Genomic DNA, 18299 nt, shown 5'->3' on the forward strand with positions numbered 1-18299 from the left:
AAATATACTCCACAAGGATATCTTTTACAATGAAAAGAACATCGAATGATGCACTCTTTTAAAATGAGAAAGAAGAAAATGATTCTTATGAGTGAAATACTTGAATCCAGATAATCAACATCCCTAGATATTCTTTACTCGCGCTTTGCTCACAAACCAACCATTTCAAATATTTTTGATATAACAACATCATAAACCAATTATTTCAAAATCCGAACAACATTTAATCAATCTAGTTAATTTGGGTCAGTTTCTCATTTAACAAACGTCATCGCAAGCATCATCACTATAAACCAATGTTAAATGATTGGTTTGTGCTCGTCCAGAAAAAATTAAACGTTTCCAAACCCAATAATTAAGGATGTTAATAGTTCGTTTGGATACCAGCAGCAGAATTCAGAAATAAAGATATTTTACTTTACAAAAAATCGTCTTTTTTGCTTATAAATCGTTCTGAAATTTCATACCTAAACTAAATTCTTATTTTTTCGACTTCTAGAAATCAAAAATTACTTCGGATTTGTATCATAACGTTATAGGTTGGATTCGAGATGATTGGATATCCATTTAGGACCATAGTGCGTGTTTTTGGGGTTCAAAATATTCCGACGTTTTTATAGGGTTGGGAGGCATAGTGCTTTGCTCTCACCACTAGAGTCAACAAGTAAACATTTTAAAAACAAAAGGCGAAGTAATAAAAATTTCTCTCCATTCCCACCACCACCAACTCTGGAAACCTCAGTAATTACTAATGAAATTACACAGAAAAACCCTTTGAATTCAACACCAAGGAAAAAAGAATCAATTCAAAACAACGACTTCACTTTCTTAATGTCAATAGTCATACATTACCTTCCTGTACTTGGAAGACTCCTCCATTTTCCATCTTCTTCCACACGGAAATCAACACCACCACAGCTTATTCATACCCTAACCCTAATTTCATCCATGTTTTGAGATTTTTTTTTTAATCAAGTTTCTACTTTTCTTACTACCATGAGCAGATCATCAAGAAATGAAAAAAGGGTTCTTCTTGGAATTTCAGTTCTTGCTTTGGTTTTTGTGATTTCTGATGTTGTTTTGGGTATAGAAGATGATATAAGGTGTTTGAAAGGTGTAAAAGCAGCATTTAAAGACCCTCAAGGGAGATTCGAATCATGGACTTTTGGTAATTCATCAGTCGGTCTTATCTGTAAACTCTCTGGTGTTTCTTGCTGGAACGCTAAAGAAGATCGATTGATTAGTATTTTACTTCCATCAAATGAACTTTCTGGGCAAATTCCTGATTCTTTACAGTACTGTGCAAGTCTTCAGAATTTAGATCTCTCAGATAATAAGATTTCAGGTACAATTCCTCCTCAACTTTGTACTTGGTTACCTTATATTACAACTCTAGATCTTTCCGGGAATCAACTTTCTGGTGAAATTCCTTCAAACTTGGCTAATTGTACCTATTTGAATAAGCTTAAGTTGTCGAATAATCGATTATCTGGTACAATTCCTCCTCAATTTGCTAGTCTTCCTCGTCTTACAGAATTTAATGTTGCTAATAATGATTTATCTGGTCAAATTCCGTTCAATTCCACGGCCTTTAGTGCTGGTAATTTCGAAGGAAATAGTGGACTATGTGGTGGTCCTCTTGGATCTAAGTGCGGTGCTGCTGGAAAGGGTAGTAAAATAGTGATTATAATTGCTGCTGGTGTCTCAAGTGCTGTGATTTCGTTGTTGGTTGGGTTTGGTCTATGGTGGTGGTTCTTTGTGAGGTATAACCGTAAGCGTAGAGCTGCTGGCAAATATGATGACAGTAGATGGGGAGAGAGATTAAAGAGCCATAGACAAGTTCAAGTTACTTTGTTTAAGAAACCTCTTGTGAAGATCAAGTTAGGCGATTTAATGGCTGCCACTAATAATTTTAGTAAGGAAACAATCATCATTTCCACTAGAACGGGAACTTCGTATAAGGCAGTTCTTCCTGATGGTTCAGCCCTTTCAATCAAAAGGCTCCTTAATTGTAATCTTGATGAGAAGGAATTCCGCACCGAGATGATTAGACTGGGGCAACTAAGGCATCCGAATTTGGTACCACTTTTGGGTTTTTGTGTTGTGCTAGATGAGAAACTCTTGGTGTATAAACACATGCCTAGTGGAACTCTGTATTCTCAATTGCATAGAGAAGGCGATTTGAATAGTGAATATGGTCCGTTGGATTGGTCAACTAGGCTTAGGATTAGTATTGGTGTTTCCAGGGGATTGGCTTGGCTTCACCATGGATGCCAACCTCCATTTCTGCATCGAAATGTTTGCTCTAATTCAATCCTTCTTGATGATGATTTTGATCCCAGGATAACTGATTTTGGTCTTGGGAAGCTCATAAATTCTGATGTTACCCATAATAGTACTTTTATGAGTGGCACTTTAGGAGAGTTTGGGTATGTTGCTCCAGAGTATTCGAGCACCATGGTTGCTTCGCTGAAAGGCGATGTTTATGGGTTTGGGGTTGTGCTTTTGGAATTGGTGACAGGGCAAAAGCCTCTTGATGTCAGTGTACCAGATGAGGAATTCAAGGGTAACTTAGTAGATTGGGTGGATCAGCTCACGGCTGCGGGTCAGATAAAGGATGTTATTGATAAGTCTATTTGCGGAAAAGGTCATGACAATGAAATTCTACAGGTTCTGAAGATTGCAAGTGCTTGTGTGGTTCCTAGGCCCAAGGACAGGTCTTCTATGTACCAGGTTCACCAGTCATTGAAGACTCTTGGGGCACAACATGGTTTCTCAGAACAGTATGAGGAGTTCCCGCTGATATTTGGTAAACAAGAACCTGATTGTCAGCATGTCAGAATTCCCTTAGAGATCGACTGTCAATGAACGATCTCTGTGGCTCATGCTAGGTGTGTCGAGCTTGTATGTCAACGGTATGATTTTCTATTTCACTCGAACTTCCTTATTACATACCCCATTTGTTGTTTAGATGTGTATAAAACAAAATATTTCAATGTTAGCTTTTCCCGTTCCACGGAACTTTGAATTCTCAATTCAAACAAAGGAACCTCTTAGGCTCCTTTTATGTCTGTAACATGCTCCTTTGCAAGAAGATTTAGCAAATCCATCGGGATGTTTCCGGGAACAGAAATGCATAAATGCATTTCTCATGCATCCATAGAGATAAAGCTTGTATTATCTGGATATGTTCTGTTGTATAACTGTTTGTCCTCTAGTATGGATGCGCACTTTTGTATCTCTACTCTGGTGTCCAATGTCTTCTGGTTCCAAATAATCTCTACTGTGATCAATGTTTATTAAGAAATCCTTCAATGACACTGTCTTGTTCGTTTATTGAGATGTTGTTGATGGCCGTGTAGTGGCTTAGCGAGTCATATGTATACATCTTCATGGCTCTGGAGAAGTGAACGTCATTCAAGAACATCCTTAAAGATTAGTTGCTTTCACTGTGTTGGAAGATTTGCGGTTTTTTTCGATATCAAAGGTGTGGGATGGCTGCCCATTTTATGGAATATCCCTTGCTACAACCACATTAGTTTGTCAGCCAGCTTTATAATAGTCTTTGTGCAGATTAGAGATTGTATTTTGTTTTATTTTATCCCTTACTTTTTTTAAGTTAGAAAGTTGTTTAAAATTTCGCGTGTAGGTTAGAGAGAGAGGGAGAATTATCATTTGCATTCGATAACTTTGGAGGTTACCTAATCCAAATGAAACAAAATAATCCTAACCACAGAACTGGTAACCTCGAGTAATTTGGAGCACCTATTGCGCAACGCTGGATACCAATAACAACTTTGTTCCGGAAAATGCAAGGCTACAACGGGCAGTTACCAAATTTCACAGAGGATTACCAGATATCCTACAACCATGCAGAATTCCATTACACCCGACAGAATTTGGTAACCGTTGGAGCAGTTGTAAAGGTTGTTAATTTGTGAGTCAAACAATCTTATCAGATTCCTGTCCAGTTGGTGGGATCTATAAATGGTATTCAACAGCAAATGAGTGATTATTGCAAAACCTAATCCTTTATTTTCCTTCCAATTCAGCTGTATGCATCACAGTATTCTCGTGACAACAATAAATGGGAGTTTTTTTTTTTTTTCTTTTTTTTTGTGGGAAGTCAAAAGTGTACATATTCCAAAGTGGTGGTCAAATACCTAATCTTGATTTTTGATATTCGCAAACTTTAAAAAATTGAAAATTGGGTCCATATCAACCAAATATTATCTTTGGAGTCCTAGAGCCTGTCCATCTTTGTTTTATGGTCCTTGTGGAGTAGTAGAAACCAATAACCAGAAAGAAACCCATTCTGCTGTCATCAGTGGAGCTATAGCTATTTTATTAACTAGAAAACCCAAGCTACAGATCCCTCCCGCTATCACTATTAGTTATCATGATAAATGGATGCCCCATGGTGCCGTTGATGAAACATCTATGGATAGTGGTGAAGCTAGAGCTATTCGGGTTGTCCTAAAGAAAGCAGTTGTACTCACCTTATTATTAAAAGTGATGCAAAGGTTTGATGTAAATCAAAGAACGGGTGCCATCTGTGAAGACATTCGGTGTTTTTCCTCTTATTTAGTTGCTTGTCTGTTTACATTTCAACCAGGCTTCAGTAACTTTGTTGCCCATGCTTTCCTCTTATTTAGTTGCTTGTCTATTTACATTTCAACCAGGCTTCAGTAACTTTGTTGCGCATGCTTTGGCATGGTCGGCTAAAAACAACAATGCTGATCTATACCTCCAATTTGGCTTAGGCCGATTGTCGAGGAGAATATGTTGCATGAGCATTCCAATGCAAAAGTGGATAGTTGGGAGTCTGGAGTCTGGACCATAGGAAGTAGTCGTATTATTGGTCCATAAAATTTATACAAGAGGAAACAAAACATGCTAATGTCAACGTTGTTAACACACTCAGCTACAAATCATGCAGTTTCAGCCATTAAACGCCGCCAGGGAAGATTTATTAAAGGAAGGTCGAAAATCACTAACAATCCAATTTTAAGGTTTAACTATTATCATCGGTCCATAAAAGTTATAAACTTGGAAATTGAACATGCTGAAGACCAGTTTTACGAGTATGCAACCCATTGATGGCAATGCCCATGACAATTTACAATGGCACCCAGTTAGAAGAAAAATAAGGCTTTTGGCATAGCTTAGTCATAATGACTCATTTGACAGCCATGGGTTGGGTGCAACATACGTATACCCATGGAAATGTTCACCTGAAGTTGGTGTGGGAGCTGGTGAGTCGTCCGCCGGCATTGCTAGCCAGCACTGATCGAAATTTGCTGTGCAATCTGTGCCAGATACATCTGGTTTGAACTTCGGCTTGAATTCTCTCTCGTCTAACTTCTTCCAATTTACCGACTTAAACCATTTATGCTTCTTTATTTCGTCTGCTCCGGTAGGCCCACTGCCCAACCTTCTTTCTGGCTCTTTTTGCAGTAGCTGACAGACAACATTTTTGTTCCTCATCAGATTAAGAAACATGTACACCAGATAATTGACAGAAAAAACACATTGATTCTTACCGCTTTAAGTAAAGAGTGAGCTTCACTGGTCAAGAATGGTGGGAGCTTGAACTTTTCTTTAATGATTTTCTGTTGAAGTTTCTGCCGATTGGCGTGTGTGTACGGAGGCTGGAAGAACAAAACAGAATTTCAATGAATAGCAGCACTATATGTGAAGATCAAGAGCAATTCACTTTTTACCCTCCAAACCACATGATCAGCTTAGAACAAGATTTTTGCTTTTGATCTATTTGTTTCATGTGAAAAATGTATTGAAAATGCTGGTTATAATTGTCTGAGCAAATAATGTTTAAAATCCAGACCACATGCATAATGAGATTGTTCAAGAAAGGAGTTCCACAAATCAAGCACCACATTGATGACCCCTGTGTGAGGTCAACAAGCAAACAACACATGATTTGTATTCCATGGTAGATATACTTCATTTGATTAGCAAACACCCAAAATTATCTCGCAAAACTTCATCAAAAAATAAGAGTTGACTACTGGAGGTCCAAAATTCACGAATCTATCGGCTTAGATGGGGAGAAATAGTTTTACCTGGCCAGTTAACATTTCATACAGGAGTACCCCGACGCTCCACCAATCCGCATCTTTATTGTGGCCCTTAGACTGCAAGATCTCTGGAGCCATGTATTCTGTTGTTCCACACATTGAATTTGATCGGCTTGATTCGTCAATTTCTTTTGCCATTCCGAAGTCAGTTAGCATAACCTGCATGACGGGTTTAGGATTGAAGGACATGATGTGCTAATTTTAAAAAGTATGTAAGAAAATAAACGAAAATAGAGCAGTTTGAACAGATATTCTATATGCACCAAAAACACGATATAACGTATCTGGGCATGACCTTACATGCCCGTCACTGTCCATAAGGATATTTTCAGGTTTAAGATCCCGGTGCACGATTCCCCTCTCGTGAAGATGTGAAACAGCAGAAACTATCTCGGCAGTATAAACCCTTGCTTGATCCTCACTACCGAAGACATACCCAAAAGCCAGTATCAAAGATATGCACAATACGCCCATAGCTAGTGGTGCAAATGGTCAAACGTAATAATATACCTGAAAATTCCCTGCCGATACAGATGAAAGAAGAGATGTCCTCCATTTATAAAATCCAGGATCAGGTACAGCTTAGACTTCGTCTGCAAATTCGCACCAAAAGAAATTGACTAACCCGAAAGTACAAACAAGGTGATCGAGACAAAAAAAAAAAAAATGAATAAGAGACCAAAATAACATAGACAGGCATTCTCTTAGCCAACACCCGCTTAAGATACTCCCTTTCTTAGTCATGAATATATTCAGATCAAGAATCCACTTTTGCTCTCCTCTCTCTACAACCATCCTCTCTCAAACAGTTCGAATGGCAACTCATACTTCAGTCCAAAGACCAACGGAAGATACAAGTCCTATCCTTATAGCCTAACAACCACATTCTTTCACACGAAATTTAAATATACGACATCACAGACATGGCAATGTATACCTTAAATTTCCTTAAGTTAAATTTATTCAATTAATTGAACTCTATTGGACTACCTTTACTCTATCGTGTTCTTTTCCTTCTAAAGCATGCAAAAGCAGTGTTCCATCAGATAAAACTGAAGACTGTTGGCAGTATGGAAATTAAAGAGAAGTATCCAAAGTCACAAACAGTTATAACTCAAAGTGACAAGATGGTGTATCAATTTTGTAACTCAGATGACAATATTTCCACTATGATGACCAGTAGCTCTAGTACTTCTGAATCTGGATATGGAAAAAAACATACCAATGTGTACCTACGTCACCAACTTGCCCATTTTTGACCAAGTCATAACTGTGAATATAAATACTATAGATGGTGACGTCTACTTCCAGCATACCAATAAGAATAGCTAAGATGTACATTTCATTAAAAAATACAAATGGTAGCTAGTTAAACCCAATATACGGATATGTAAAAAGTTTCTAGACTGGTCAAAATTAGAATGTACACGTTGTTCTTACTCCTAACCAAGAGACATGGTGGTGTAAGAAAAAAGGATTTTGAAAATCTTGTCAACAAGAATCGTACGAGCCCTTACGAACAAACCCAGGCTAGAAGCTGGTCCAAGCTACTGACACAATGCATCATTTCGCAAGTGGTTCAATATGCGAAAGGAAAAAAGGTCTATTCTCATGTGCTTTTACAATCAACAAGAAACAGCATAGATGCAACTTCAATCTAGTTTGAAGAACTTATCTGTTAGCAAGGCTTAATAAGTGTGGTAACTCTCTAAATTCTAACTCTGGGAGAATCCACAGGGTCATAGAAGTTCCTCATGCACAATTTTACGATTATTTTCTATGCAAGCAAATATTAGCATCTTCCTTTATGATCATGTTGTTTTGTTACTCCTCAAGCTGATAGAGTTTAAGTGTGCCAAGAAGCATTTGACAGAAATCTCGCTTAAACATATAATTCAGTGCAAATCCACAAACATGTTCTGATCAATTAACAAAACACTTGAATTGATAGAATTCTTTTCTTAGCTTTTTCTAGTAGTTCTTCATAATTTACACAAAAATGTTTCAATTTTTTCTTAAAGTTTCCATACTTCCATTCACCAAAATTTGAAATCTCTAACAATCAAATAACGAAAATAAGTAGGAAAAAATGTAAGAATTGAGTACCTGAAAGGAATATCTGAGCTGAACAATAAAAGGATGATCAACTTTAGTTAATATATCTCTCTCAGCTCTCATATAATCAACATGATTCTTCTTAATGATTGTATCTTTTCTCATAACTTTCATTGCAAAAATCCCATCACTCTCATCATTTTCATCAAACCCCTTTTTTCTCACTAAAAACACTTTCCCAAATGCCCCTTGCCCAACAACCCTCATTATCACAAAATCTCCAGGACCCATTTTACTAACTTCTTCTTTCTCCTTCTCCACTTGAACCTCTTGTTCTACATCAGGTTCCTCCACTTCAACTTCATCACCTTCTTCTTCTTCTTCATCACAACTTTGTAAACCAGTTTCTTGTTCTATAGATAAAGGTAAAGAAGTAGAAGTTGTAAATCTAGGAGAAGGACCAACAAAAGAATGAGATCTACTATGAATTATTTCTGGGTCTATAAGATATGGTGTAGATGAAGAAGTTAATGGACCAAATACTTCAGAGAAATCAAAATCTTCACCACCACCACCACCAGAATTTGATGATGTTGGAGATGGTGGTATACTTAGTTTGTTCAACTTACTTGCTAATATTGAATGAAGGGTTTTCTTCTGAATTGTTGAAACCATCTTAAACAAACCCAGAATTAAAATCCTAGGTTTCTGATGAAATTTAGCTCAAAGGAAGATTTTTTTTTTTGCTTTTTTTACAGAAACCGGCCTAGAATATCTTCTGGGCAGGTAATGAGAACGGAAGATTACATGGTTATTAGTAGATTCCAATGGAGAGGTGAATGGAGATTGGATTCTGGGAAGATTGAGAGAGAACAGTTTACTGTTTGATTTGTGAGCATGACTGTGACGAGATATTCAATGAATGAATCATAAAGAGGAAAGCTTTTAAAGTGGAACTCAGTTTTTTATTGTTTTTGAAGTTTTTCTTTTGACAGAAAGTGGAACTCAGTTTAAGAACTTAAAATCTCACCAAGAGCCCAAATGTTCTATTCTAGGGGCTCCTCAATTTTTGTTTTAGAAGATGCGGGAATAATTCCCATTTAGGTACAGTAGGTAGTGCTACGTTGACGTCCAAAAAAACCGTGAGAAATCCCGTAGGATGATCCAATGGCTGAGAGAGGGGGAGTCCCGGGGAGATTTGCAGGGGTGGGGTTTAAGGTGGGGCCACCATTTTCTTTCTCTCACACGGTGGTGGCTGTAGAATTCACACCCCGTACACCAAACATTGTTGATTTAGATGGGAGTAATAGGCACTGTAATCAAACCTCGTGGTACGACATGGTATCGGTCTATGGCTAAGATAATGTATCAAACTGGTGAAATATTGTTGAGGCGACTTGTGGCAGTTTCTATGGGAATGAACAAACTCATATCTTTGTTGAGCCGGGTGGATGGTCAAACTGGATTTTCCACTATGGAAAAGCACTTGGCGTTAGATAACTAAACACGCGAGCGAAAAACAAACGTTGGAGTTTCAAGGTAAAGCGTCAGCGTTGGAAGGACAAGCGCTGGAGCTCAAAGCTTCAACGCGGCGCTTGAACCTAGGTTGTTGGCGTTTGTAGCAAAAACGCCAACGGATAGTTTTTTAAAATTCAAAATTCACTTTTTACCACTGTTAGAGCATTGCTCGGTCGAACTCGCATGCGTTGCTATCTCAAGCATGTTTGTCAATGTTAGTGATCAAAACTGTATGTCTTGATTTCTAGTATACTTATGACTAAGTCTCGGTCTAGGATAGTTAGGAATAGTTGAGCTCCAGACTCCATGGAGATTATCTTACGAAGACGAAGAACTACTAAAGGAACCAGTGGAACTTCATCCGACCAAAAGGTATGTGGAGACTTGAACTCATCTGTCACTCAAAAGTCTATCTCCTACTCTTGAGACAAAAGTCGTATAAGTATGATAGTTTTCATACATACACATTTTCTATTTCGATCCGAGTTTACTCGCCTATCTTTTTCTCGAGATATGTGTTGGTAAGCTTTTGGTTTAACCATTTTCATCTTTACCCGCGGCGTAAGTCATGATGACGTTTCTGTTAGAAGTTGTCTAGATTTAGCAAATTCTAGAAGTCTTATTTATGGGTAGTTTCCTGTTTTAGTATGGATTTCCTAATTCAGGATGTATTACCTAATTAGGTTAGACATTCCTAGTTGAGGATGGTTTCACAATTTAGATTAGGAAAAAGATTACTTGGAAAACAAGAGGTGTCCACTATAAATAGGTGACTTTAGGAGTGTTTAATACACAGTTGTGAAGAGTTCTTCTTAAGAGTGGGAAAACAGCTAGGCTTTCGGTCTCTTTGTGAATTTCTTGTTCTGCGAAGAAGGTGAGAGCTGTGAGAGAAGGTGAGAGTCTTCTTTGTAATCATCCTTGTGGTTAATTGAATAAATTGTGTTCTTGTCCGTGGTTTTTACCCGATTTGGGGTTTTCCACGTAAATCTGTGTCTTGTGTGATTGATTAAGTGTTTCTCGTATCTCTTGGTGTATTGGTTATTCTTTGTTTACCCTAAAGATCTAAAGTGTTGAGGTAAAAATCCTAACAATTGGTATCAGAGCTTGGGTTTAAGGGAAATAAGATGACAAAGATTTCTGCTTTGAATACACGGTTTGAGGTTGAGAAGTTCGATGGTTTTATTAACTTTGGTTTATGGCAAATCCAAGTTAAAGATGTTTTAATTCAATATGGGTTATCCAAGGCGCTGAAAGGACAAGTGAAAAGTGATATTAAGCCTGAAGTCTGGGAAGATTCTGAATTAAGAGCTGCGAGGAAGATACGTTTGTTATTAGCAAAGAATGTTTTGGATAATGTTGCAAAGATTACTACAGCAGAGGAGCTGTGGAGTAAACTTGGAGAGTTGTATATGACAAACACTCGTTCAAATAGATTGTACTTGAAAGACAAATTTCATACATTGAAGATGGCTGAAGGTACGTCTATTGCTAATCATCTCAGCGTTTTAAATTCAATTGTTTCTGAACTGGAAGCGTTAGAAGTAACTATTAATGATGAGGATAAAGCACTTCGCCTCATCTTGTCACTCCCACCATCTTATAAACACATGGTGACATACTTAAAGCATGGAAAATATGCTTTGAGTCTTGCTGAAGTTACTAGTGCTTTTTTGTCTGAAGAAAAGGAGATGAAGAGTGGTCACAGTGGCTCGTCTGAAGATGTTAGTTTATTTGCTGGAGGGAAGAAGAAACATAGTATGAGTGTTTGCTGGAAGTGTCACAAACCAGGTCACATTAGACGTGATTTTAAGTGGAAAGACAACGGGACTGGTTCGGCAAGAGGTCTCGAAGGTCAAGCTAACCATGTAGGCTATGAAAGCGATTACTCTCTTTTGGTTGCTGCTGATTTAAATCAATAGAAGAGTTGGATAATGGATAGCGGTACCACGACACATATGTGTGCACACCGGTCATATTTCGATAGGTATGTGGGGTGTAGTGGTAAAGTGTTTACTGGCGATGGCTCGGAACTATCGGTTAAGGGAGTCGATGATATTCGCATGAGGATGTTTGATGGTAAGTTTTGAACAGTCCAAGGAGTAAAACACGTGCCGGAGTTAAAGTGGAATCTAATAAGTCTTTCCCAATTAGATTCTGCGGGTTGTAAGTATTCATGTTATGGTGAAGCAATAAAGTTTTATCAAGGATCTACTATGATCATGAAAAGAAGTCGTAGCAGCGGCTTGTATACACTGAGGCAGTCAGGGTTAGGTGGAGCTACGGATGGATCCAAGTCAACTTTTGGGAATGTAAAGTCCCATGGAAATTTGGCATTGGGTAGAGTTCCAAAAGGCTCGTATGATCAAGAAGTGGGTTCCAAAGATTTGCAAGTCCAAGGATAACTTGGATTGTGTTGGTCATCATCATTGATGATCAATGGCCCGTAAGGGCGGGTGGACAAGAACACAATGAAAATCAGTTGGTTAAATAAGCAAGAAGAAATTTATGAATGTTGCAAATCAAGTCAAGGTGGAGATTGTTAGAAGTTGTCTAGATTTAGCAAATTCTAGAAGTCTTATTTATGGGTAGTTTCCTGTTTTAGTATGGATTTCCTAATTGAGGATGTATTACCTAATTAGGTTAGACATTCCTAGTTGAGGATGGTTTCCAAATTTAGATTAGGAAACAGATTACTTGGAGAACAAGAGGTGTCCACTATAAATAGGTGACTTTAGGAGTGTTTAATACACAGTTGTGAAGAGTTCTTCTTAAGAGTGGGAAAACAGCTAGGTTTTCGGTCTCTTTGTGAATTTCATGTCCTGCGAAGAAGTTGAGAGCTATGAGAGAAGGTGAGAGTCTTCTTTGCAATCATCCTTGTGATTAATTGAATAGACTGTGTTCTTGTCCGTGGTTTTTACCCGATTTGGGGTTTTCCATGTAAATTTGTGTCTTGTGTGATTGATTAAGTGTTTCTCGTATCGCTTGGTGTATTAGTTATTCTTTGTTTACCCTAAATATCTAAAGTGTTGAGGTGAAAATCCTGACAGTTTCAATCTTGAAAATAACTTTGATGATGATAGTAGATTCTTTATGTCTAACGACTATTATAACATTATAGAAGAATGTTTCAATGATTGAAATGTAGAGTTGAGATTACGTAACCAACTATGGATATAAGCATATATAGTGTGTTCGCACATTAGTGTATAAATCCATGTGTCGGAAACCAGGTACGTGCATATGTGTGCATGCGCTATTGGTGAAGGAGACAGGTTAGGTACGCGTACCCGTACGCGTACTGGCGGAAGTTTTCATACCAAAAATTTCTGTTGTAGTTTGTAAAGTTTGCAAACTGAAAAACCAGTCACCTAGGTATGCGTACCCGTACGCGTACCCATGGAAGTTTTCAAACCAAAAATTTCTGCTGAGCTTTCAAATTCAAAGTCCGGTTGCTATGGTACACGTACCCGTACGCGTACCTAATCTGGTTATATCTCTCAAATCGGTAGTTTCTTGAACTTAAACAATAAATCAATAAGGAATGCAATCTTTGCAAACCGTGGCTATATTGTTCATGAATTGATTCAAGTGAATCAAACCGATTTTATTTCAATTGTGTCTATGTATAAAGATCTAAACAATTGAACGACTCTTGAACTAGTTCTTATGAGTCATTTGAACTAGTTATGAGAAAGATGAATAGGGTAAATATGAAAGTGCTCATATGGCTAACCATTGGTTAACTATTTGTGAACCAACTAAGTGTATACGTTTAGGTACGGTTACTCAAACCTAAATGAATACATTTTATTTGTGTGTGTGACAAGCTAAGTTTCGATCTAACGGTTGAAAGATATTAGCTTGGATAAATCAGGTTTTTCATCTAACGGTGAATATTGAATGCTTTGTCACCAAGGTAACTTGGATTGCAAACCCTGATTTGAAAACTATATAAGGGAGATGTCTAGCAACTGGAAAAACTAATCCCCACACCTCCTGTGTGATACTAGTTGGTTTGCAAGAGTCGATTCTCCTTTAACCGTAGGTTTCTTCTCGAGACCCTGTCGGTTAACGACTTAAAGACTTCATTGGGATTGTGAAGCCAGACGAACTACTTCTCTTGTAGTTAAGCGATCTGATCTTTCCATTTTCTATCGTACAAGTTCAATTGTAAGATTGGCTTGAGATTATATCTCCGATGGGGCAAGATAAAAAGAAATCACAAACATCTTCGTCTCATCGTTTGTGATTCCGCAATATCTAGTTTCACTACCATACGATTTAAATTATTGTGAGGTGATTGATAATTCTAGGCTGTTCTTCGAGAATATAAGTCCGGGTTATTGATTGGTTCCTGTTCACCTTGATTTTATCAAAAGACGGAACAAAACTCATAGGTTTATCTGTAGGAGATAAATTTATCTATTATCGTAGAATTTTCTGTGAGATACAGATTTGTTTATTAAAGTCTTCGACTTTGGGTCGTAGCAACTCTTGGTTGTGGGTGAGATCAGCTAATGGAATCAAGTGCGTAGTATCCCTGCTGGGATCAGAGACGTAAGGAGCGCAACTGTACCTTGAATCAGTGTGATATTTATTAGGGTTCAACTACAGTCCAGACCGAAGTTAGTTTGTAATAGGCTAGTGTCTGTAACGGCTTAATACAGTGTGGTGTTCAATCTGGACTAGGTCCTAGGGTTTTTCTGCATTTGCGGTTTCCTCGTTAACAAAATTTATGGTGTCTGTGTTATTTATATTCCGCGTTATATTTTGTTATATAGTTGAAATATCACAGGTTGTGCGTTTGTATCGATCAATTGTGAAATCCAACCTTTGGTTGTTGATTGGAAATTGATTGATCCTTGGATATTGGTCTTTGGTACCATCCAAGTTTATTATCCTTGTATTTGATAAAGACTTGCAGATTTCTGTTTGCTTGAGTAAAAATCAAATCAAGAGAGAGAGAGAGAGATTAACTCCTCCATATACTTTTCTCTAGATTGAGTCTGACTGTCTAGTTGATTCTTTAGAAAGTATATTGGAGTTAGTCCAAACAGATTGCTAATCGAAAATATTGATTACCATCAATTTCAAATAATTGACTCACACCAAAATTCCGTTCTCTTGAATTTAAGCCAAATTGAAGAAGGAGTTATTACACTGCTTGTATTTTGGATATGGAGACCACGAATACAAACATTGTCCACAGAGAATCAGTGGGTGTTCAAAGCTCGATTGCAAGACTTTTTTATGCATTTGCGAACTTCTTATGAAGAAGGCACATATGGTAGGCATTTATGGGAATGTCCTAATTGTTTTTTGGTGGAGTGGGCTGATTAAAGTTGAAGTACAAATCGATTCACTATGGTATTATGTTATTCAATTTGTTGTTTATTTTGTGTTATTACGATTATCTAAAACTATCAATATCATAAGTAATTTAAATTTTTTCCTCGATTAAACATTGCACCATCAATTTCATAAATCAAAACATACTGCATTGAACAACCACATCATACATGAGAATAAAAGAAATACATTAAATTAAAATAACTACTACATAGGCGTCAATTCTCGACAAGTGGTGGAATTCCTAGGGCGATGTAGGGATCGTATTTGATGAGCACCCTAAGAATGTTGAAACAAGCATGGAAGTCGAAAGGACGACCGCGGTGAGATGCTGGCCACATCGCTAGAGTTTTTGGAAACACTTCATGTTCGGCTTCACTGTTGACCTTATTTTTGTGATTCTCCATTAGTTGAGCGACGAATTCCGAAACATTGCACGAAATTACACTAAAACGATGCGCCAATCCGTGACAATAACGCCCATGAATGTTCATCGTTTCAGCGGCGAACATTTCAAAAACTTTCTCCCAGAACGTCGATTGGGATACATTCCTACCGGTATCGGCAACATCTTGACTTTGAATAACGTAGGCTCTGCAAATAGCTAAATCCTCTTGTTGAGTGTATCTAACAACACGAACTCTGGGAGGCATTTTTGTAGATGATATGAGAGTGAAGAATGTGTAGAATGTGTGAATTTGTAGTTGAAATGAGGAGTATTTATAGAACTCAAAAATTATAGTCGTTAGATCACAAGAGGTTCTGGACGTCCAGATTCAGCCGTTGGTGCTTTTATGACAAACGCGCGCTGGAAGGACAAGCTCTGGCGTTTTTGTGAAAATCGTGCGCTGCCCGAGAAAGCGCCAGCGCTGGCGTTTGAGGCAAGCTCGCCCGTCCTATCATCAAACGCTCGCTACATCCTCCAACTCAATGAACAAACTAACAAATTTGTTGGTTTGAACATCCATTTTTCATGTTTTTTGAGTCCATAGTGGGAGCAAAATGAACAAACTAGATAGTTTGCTCATTCTATAGGAAATGCTCTTAGCAGGTCAAAGCGCGGTATGAAATTTCATTATAACAAATCCAAAATAACCATGAAAGATTTGATTTATTTTATGGTTGTGCGAGATCACTGAGAAGGTGAATTAAATCACGAGGGATGAGTTCAAATCAGTGATAAATTGTCAATATCTTTATCGATTGTTATGCTAAACTTAAATGATATAAAATTTTAAAACACGAAGTTCGAAATTCTACTAACACAAAGTTATTCAGGTATTCCGTCTTCGACTAAGACGAGAATGAGATCCACCATTATTTACTATAATGGTAGTGAGATAAGGCCACCTCCTAAGATCAAATTTAGGGTTTTCAGATGAAGTCCCGATCAGTTGAAGAAGGTTGTTTATGAACAATCTTAAATGAACTAAGGATTTAGCCATTCGAAGACTGTTTTAGCTACAGGGATGGAGGAATTAGGGAGGGAAACAGAAATAAATAGAGATTTCAAACTAATTCTTGGTTGAGAAAGAATGTTTTTGAAAGGTATTTTCAACATGATCAATTAATGACCTAATTATAGTTGAACTCTCTAATCTCGAATCGTTGGGATAAGGATGGAATGGTACGTTAAGTATTCCTCTTATGGTCATAGGAACAACTAAAGATAGGTCAATGAGATAAACTTATGCCCTAGGAAAAACATGGTGATATACAAACTATTCATTGATTTTTTGTAACCTCCACAACTGACTATTATATTGGGTATTCTCACACGTGTCGTAGACCACCGGACCAACATCTTAAAATTATCCCCACATGTATGCGACTTAGTCCGTCTTCGTGTACAATGTGTTGGCAGGGTGACAATTTCTCTGTAGTCGATGTTAATTTAGATATCTTTAAAAACAAAAGATGTTAATTGAGATAGAGGAATATTCTTTAGTTGTCCATTGTGATTAGTTGGAGAGCACAAGATAGGACGAAATAACATGAGATAGTATTACGGATCGTGTATGAAACACGAGATTGCTTGAGGTTGAGTAAAAAGTCAAATTCCCATTTATGGGCCCTTTTAGACGAGTGTGGGAGCACTAAGGGGGTTGTCAGATTTTATCCATATGTTTGAGAAAGCTCATGCGGCTCTAATTTTATGGAACCATGGACATTCTCATGACACTCAGAGCAAAACTTATGAGACTTTGATTCATGAATTCAGTCGTGGACGTCGTCATGGGACTGAGAATGAGGCTTGTGCATGCGCCTGAGGTGAATGTCTCATGTTGAACGAGTTTAAGAGCATGTGAGGTGAATAGTGGGTTTAATGGTGGGCGTGACTAGCAGCTAGTTTTAGAACTTATGTAGGTGTAGATGGTGAAATTTGGACAAGGGGCAAAAGCGTAATTTTTAGATCATAGACAAAACTCAACTCTCACGGGAGAGATTAAGCCCTTGGTCTTCAAGGCACTCATAGCCACGATTTCTAGTATACGTCTCCGCGGGACACTGCTGGTCGTGATGCCGTGACTCCTAGCGCACATCCTCGACGAGATACTGCTGGTCACATAGGTTATGTAGAGCGTAAAACGTCGCCGGCATACTTATGAAGCAGAACATCCACAATTCCAGCATGTCTTCGCGAGATGGATCTGATTGTGATGCCATGATTCCTAGTATACATCCTCGACGAGATACTGCTGGTCATGTAGGCTATGTAGATGCGTAAAAACGTCCCCGATGGACTTATGAACCAGAGCAGAGATATGCATGTCTCCTTTAAGCACGACTCACCCGATTTGAGATCAAGGACTGATTCCTAGTACATCATCGCGATATACACTGTTCATGTCCGCTCTAGGATCTGACGCGACTTACTGAGGTTTCCGAATAACTCCTAGGACACCCCCGTGAGATACACTGGTTATTCTGCCTTCAGGCCCTTTCGACAGACTCCTAGAAAATCCTTTCGAGATATACTAGTCTTGTTGGCCCATATATGGACACACAGTTGATTCCTAGCACATCTCTGAAAGATACGCTGATCAAAGACAAGTGAGTCAAAGTCTCGCAGAGGCATTAATCGGGCGAACAAAGCCTTCTCTCTCTCTCTCTCTCCAAGACGAGTCTCAGCTGACCACAGAGAGATCCGGATCCGTTAAGAAAATCTTCGTAGAGATTTTGATCCGCCTGCAAAATTTCGGAGAGATTCAAAGCTCTCTGCATGATCCCGGAGAGATTCAAATCTCTCTGCAAGATTCCGGAGAGATTCAAATCTCT

General features: G+C 38.1%; 2 protein-coding genes across 2 annotated transcripts; one reads left to right on the top strand and one right to left on the bottom strand.

Moving 5' to 3' along the window:
- The first annotated feature begins 679 nt into the window (after positions 1 to 679).
- On the top strand, positions 680 to 3315 carry LOC113331215 (probable inactive receptor kinase At1g27190). Its single transcript, XM_026577952.1, has one exon. The coding sequence runs from the start codon at positions 997 to 999 to the stop codon at positions 2866 to 2868; it is 1872 nt and encodes a 623-aa protein (XP_026433737.1). The 5' UTR covers positions 680 to 996; the 3' UTR covers positions 2869 to 3315.
- Positions 3316 to 4939: 1624 nt separating this feature from the next.
- LOC113331486 (serine/threonine-protein kinase AtPK1/AtPK6-like) lies at positions 4940 to 9202 on the bottom strand. Its single transcript, XM_026578193.1, has 6 exons — positions 8205 to 9202; positions 6609 to 6691; positions 6399 to 6519; positions 6084 to 6257; positions 5544 to 5651; positions 4940 to 5460 (listed from the first exon to the last, which is right to left on the bottom strand). The coding sequence occupies exons 1-6, from the start codon at positions 8826 to 8828 to the stop codon at positions 5170 to 5172; spliced, it is 1401 nt and encodes a 466-aa protein (XP_026433978.1). The 5' UTR covers positions 8829 to 9202; the 3' UTR covers positions 4940 to 5169.
- Between the last annotated feature and the right edge of the window lie 9097 nt (positions 9203 to 18299).

The sequence above is a fragment of the Papaver somniferum genome, unplaced genomic scaffold (assembly GCF_003573695.1).
Source record: "Papaver somniferum cultivar HN1 unplaced genomic scaffold, ASM357369v1 unplaced-scaffold_125, whole genome shotgun sequence".
Classification (NCBI taxonomy): Eukaryota; Viridiplantae; Streptophyta; class Magnoliopsida; order Ranunculales; family Papaveraceae; genus Papaver; species Papaver somniferum.